At 37.8% G+C, this 5,233-nt stretch overlaps 1 protein-coding gene across 1 annotated transcript in view; it reads left to right on the top strand.

Annotated features, from left to right (window-relative positions):
- The first annotated feature begins 865 nt into the window (after positions 1-865).
- The window catches only part of TNFRSF10A (tumor necrosis factor receptor superfamily, member 10a), a 63,452-nt gene continuing 59,084 nt past the window's right edge, over positions 866-5,233 (top strand). The window contains exon 1 of the mRNA XM_006884906.1: positions 866-947. Within this exon, the coding sequence (XP_006884968.1) occupies positions 866-947 (82 nt within the window). The remainder of the gene's footprint in view (positions 948-5,233) is intronic.

Below are 5,233 nucleotides of genomic sequence, written 5' to 3'. Positions count from 1 at the left end.
ATTTGTTCATGAGCACTTGGGTTGTTTCCATTTTTTTTTTCTGTGTGAACAACACCTTAATAAACAATGTGCATATATCTGTTTAGGTGGCATTTTTGGTTTCTTTAGGGTATAGTCTCAGTAGTGGAATTGCTGGGGCAAATGGTATTTCTGTTTATAACTTTTTGAGAAAGCACCATACTACCTTCCATAATGGTTGTACCATTTTACAGTCCCACCAACAGTGAATAAGGATTCCAGTTTCTCTACAACCTTATCAGCATTTGTTGTTTGCCATGTTATTTCTTGAAATTCTTCTGTGTCAGCCACCTCTTTTTGGCACAATAGCTCTGTATACTCTGTCCATCTTCTTTTAGTGCTTCTTGAATCAGTCAGTATTATGCCTATATAGCATCCTTAAGCATCTCAGCTCATGGCTTGAATTTGTTCTTCAGTTCCTTCAGCTTAAGAAATGCTGAGCGAGTTTGGCCCTTTTGCTTTTTCGACCCCCGCTCCTTGCTCATTTCATTTTAATACTTTGCCTTGTCTTCCCAAGCTGCCCTTTGAAATCACCTCTTTAACTTCTTGATTTCCCCCCCTTTTCTTTGGCTTTTGGCGCTCTAGTGCAATATTCAGAGTCTCTTCTGACATCCATTTTGGTCTTTTCTTTTTCCTTCTTTGAAATGACTTTTTGCATTCTTCATTCTTACTATCTTCCCACAGCTAATGGTAAGAATGAAATGTACTAATTTCTATCAAGTGCTTCGAACAGAGCTTTTCTTGTTGTTGTTGTTAACAAAATGATCCTTTATTGAAATATTTTCATCTGTAGTTCTTAGCTAGCTGGGCATTCCACAGCACCACTGTTGATGTCTTTTATGCTGTCATGAAGGTGGTGACCATCAAATTTGCAGCCAACAGACAGGGCAGTTCCCAGGATCTCTTTAATAGTTCCAGCGAATTCGCTGGTAAAAGATCAGTGTCACATCTGCTGGCAATGATGCTAGTTTCATCAAAAGAGATATTCCCACTGTGTTTAATATTTTTCTGCTTCTTTCTATCTCTGGGTGGCTCCTTTAGGGCTCTGATGATCAGAGCAGAAGCAGAAGGTACCACTTCAATCTGGGCCTGTCTGTTCTTAATGATCAGTTTCCCTGTAATCCTTAGTCCCTTCCAGTCACTGCTGGCCTTGGCAATGTCATCACTGACCTTTTTTGGAGACAAACCCAGGGGGCCGATCTTGGGGACCAGAGTGGGTGTGGCATTGACTGCCCCACTGGTACACCTCAGGTACTTTGATCTCATTGGGGTCAAAGTTGGGCAGCATGGCAGAAGAGGCTGGTGTTGGATGAACCCAGATGCAGGACGACCAAAGAAAGTTGCATGGAGGCTGCCTCCAATTGAGAGCTGAAAGGTGAACAGAGCTTATTTTTTATTGTTAAAAATTTTTACACAGCAAACCGTACAGCAATTTAGCAATGACAATGAATATATTCTTTTTAAAAAATATATTCTTTAAGTAGTGCATTCTTTTTCACCCTTGTTTTTCAAGTAATCCTCTGCAAATAAACTCACTGCTCCCAATGCTTTTTATATCTTTCAAATATATGCTGTTAAGTTGATGTAATAGATAATGAAATGAAAGAGCACAATATTTGAGGCAAACATTTTAGTGTAGTGGTAGAGCCCAGATTGGAAGTCAGTTGAAATGAGGAAAATCAGTAAGAAACATAATTTAACAATTGGTACATGGAATGTTGGAAAACTGGAAAATGTTAAAAATTAAATAGAACACATGATTATCAACATACAAAGCATTTGTCAGATGCAGTGGACCAGCTATGGTCACTTTGAATCAGATAATTACATGTCATACTATGCGAATGAAAAACAGGAAAAATGGTGTTGCATACTTAGTAAAAAAGTCAATTTCAAGTTCTAGCCTGAAGTACAATGTTGTGAGTGATAGGGTAATAACCATATGCATACAAGGAAGACCTGTTAACATGACCATCATTCATATATATGCTACTACATCTATAGCCAAAGAGGAAGACACTGAGAATTTTTACCAAGTTTTGCAGTCTGAAATTGACCAAACATGCAATCAGGATACATTAATGATAATTGGTGACTGGAATGCAAAAGTAAGAAACAGTGAAAAGGAACAGGAGTTGGAAAATACGAGCTTGATGATAGAAATGAAGCTGGAAATAGAATGATTGAATTTTATATTTATAATGATTTATATATTGCAAACACTTTTTAAAAATGTTTTAATTTTTTTATTAATTTTAATGAAAATTTACAGAGACTTAGGTTTCCAGTCGTTCATTGTTACACTTTTCTCCCTGCCCACCCCCTCTCCCCAATTCACTTTTCTCCTTGAAAAAGAAAAGAAAAACTCTTTCATTGTTATGCAATCCCTCTCCACAAGTCCACTCCACTCTTCAGCCTTCATGCTGGACTCCTGTAATGACAGTAATACCCAAACATATATCCCTTTTAAACAGTTCTCTCCCTCTTCTGTTTCAATGAGTTATACATCATTCCTCCCTTCCTTTTCTGTCTTCCCTCAACCCTGATGTTAGTCCCATTTTATAGCAGTGGCCCTATGCAATATTTGGCCTTTTGTGACTGAGATATTTCATTCAGCATAATGTCCTCCAGGGTCACCCATTTTGTATAATAATTCATGAGTTCCTTGTTTTTCAGTGCTGAATAGTATTGCATTGTGTGAATATACCAGAACTTCTCTATCCATTCTTTTGTTGATGAGCACTTGGGTTGTTTCCAGTTCTTTGCTATTGCGAACAAAGCCACAATAAGCATGGGTGTGCATGCAAATACTTTTTCTATAGGACACAAAAGATGACTTTATATGTGGATTTCACCTGATGGGCTTCATAGGAATCAGATTGACTACATTTGTGGAAGAAATTGTTGGAGAAACTCACCAACTAGCAGTCAAAAGTAGTCCAAGGGCTGACGGCGGTTCAGATCATCAATTACTCATATGCAAGTTCAAATTGAGACTGAAGAAAATGAAGAGAGGTCCACAGGAACCAAGATATGATCTTGAATCAATTCCATCTGAATTTCATGATATTTTAAGAATAGGTTTGAGGCATTGACTACCAATGGTAGAAGACCAGATGAGCTGTGGGATGATATCAAGGATATCATAAACAATGGAAAAGGTCATTACAAAAGAAAAAACTGAAATTGATGTCAGAAATGACTCCTAAGATTGCACTAGAACATCGAGAAGCTAAATCTAAAGGAAAACGTGTCGAAGTGAAAGAGCTAAACAGACTATTTCAAAGGGCAGCTCTGGAGGACAAAGCAGAGTATTATAATGGAATGTGCAGAGAGCTGGACTTGGAGAATAAAAAGGGAAGAACTCACTCTGCATTTCTTAAACTGAATGAACTGAAAAACAAATTTAAGCCTTGTGTCGTAATATTGAAAGATGCTGTGGGCAATATATTGGGTCCCAGAAAGCATCAGAAGATGAAGGGAATACACAGAATCACTGTACCAGAAAGAATTGATTGACATGGAAAAATTTCGGGAAGTACCATATGAACAGGAGCCAGTGGTAATGAAGGAACAAGTAGAAGCTGCATTGAAGGCAATGGAAAAATATTAAGGCCCCAGGAATCGATGGGATACCAATTGACTTGTTTCAGTTAGCAGATACAGCCTTGGATGCACTCACCAGTCTATGCCAGAAAATTTGGAGTATGGCTGTCTGGCCAACAAATAGGAAGAGGTCCATATTTGTTCTCAGTCCCAAGAAAGGTGATCCAACTAAATGAGGACTTTATCAAACAATATCATTGATGACACATGCAAAAAAAAAAAAATAACTGCTGAAGATCATTCAAAAAAAGGCTAGACCAGTACATGCATAGGGAACTGACAGAAGTTCAAGCAGGATTTAGAAGAGGCCATGGCACCAGGGATAACATTGCTGGTAACAAATGGATCCTGGCTCAAAGAAAGGAATACCGAAGAATGCCTATTTGTCCTTGATTGACTATGCAAAGGTGTTTGACTGTGTGGATCATGACAAGTTGTGGCTGACATTGAGAAGAATGGGAATCTCAGAGCACTTGATTGTGCTCTTGTGAAATCTGTACTTAGACCAGGAGGCTGTTGTATGAACAGAGCAAAGAAACACTGCATGGTTTAAAACTAAGATGGGTGTATGTCAGGGTTGTATTCTCTCTCCATAACTATTCCATCTGTATGCGGAGAAAATGATCTGAGAAGTTAGACTGTATGAAGAGGAGTGTGGCATCAGGATTGGAGGGAGAATCATCAATAACTTGAGTCATACAGATGACACAACCTTACTTGCTGAAAGTGAAGAGGACTTGAAGCATTTGTTGTGGAAGATCAAGGAATGCAGCCTTCAGTTGGATTGTGTCTCAATATCAAGAAAATAAAGATTCCTAACAATGGAGCAGTAGGCAGTGTCATGATGGATGAAGAGGAGATTGGAACTGTCAACAGCTTCATCTTGCTTGGATTCACAATTAATACCTTGGTACGAGCAATCAGGAAATAAGGAAACACATTTAACCGAGAATATCTGCAGTCAGAGACCTTTCCAGATTATTGAAGAGCAATGATGTCATTTTGAGGACAAAGATGCATCTGATTCAGGCCGTAATATTTCCAGTTAAACATTGGTCCTTTGGTTTCTGATTATTTCCTACTTCCTGAAGTGATTCCGTGTCAGCCAGTTCTTTTTGTTACAGTGACGCTGTGTATTCTTCCCATTTTCATTTGACGCTTCCTAGATCACTCAAGATTTTGCCAGTAGCATCCTTTAGTATTGCAGCTCAAGGATTGAATTTGTTCTTCAATTCTCTCAGCTTGAGAAATCCTGAGCAAGTTCTTCCCTTTTGATAATTCGGACTTCAATTCTTTGCACATTTTGTTATAATGCTTTGCTTTGTCTTCTTAAGACCCTTTGAAATCTTCAGTTCAATTCTTTTACTTTATTTCTGGTTGAATTATCATAGTCTGCTGACTTCAATTTTGGTCTTTTCTTTTTACCTTTTTTATTATCTTTTGCTTTGTTCATTGATGATATCCTTGATTATCGTTGATGACAGCTCATGTGGTTTTTCATCATTAGTGTTTAATGCCTCAAATATATTTTTTAATTTGTTTTTAAACTCAAGTGTGATAGACCCAAGGTCATATTTTGGTTCATGTGTATTATTTTTAATTTTTTTAT

Source organism: Elephantulus edwardii, unplaced genomic scaffold (genome assembly GCF_000299155.1).
Source record: "Elephantulus edwardii isolate Elephantulus edwardi_28Jun2011 unplaced genomic scaffold, EleEdw1.0 scaffold00038, whole genome shotgun sequence".
In the NCBI taxonomy this organism is placed as follows: domain Eukaryota; kingdom Metazoa; phylum Chordata; class Mammalia; order Macroscelidea; family Macroscelididae; genus Elephantulus; species Elephantulus edwardii.
This window is presented reverse-complemented; position numbering and strand designations above follow the sequence as displayed.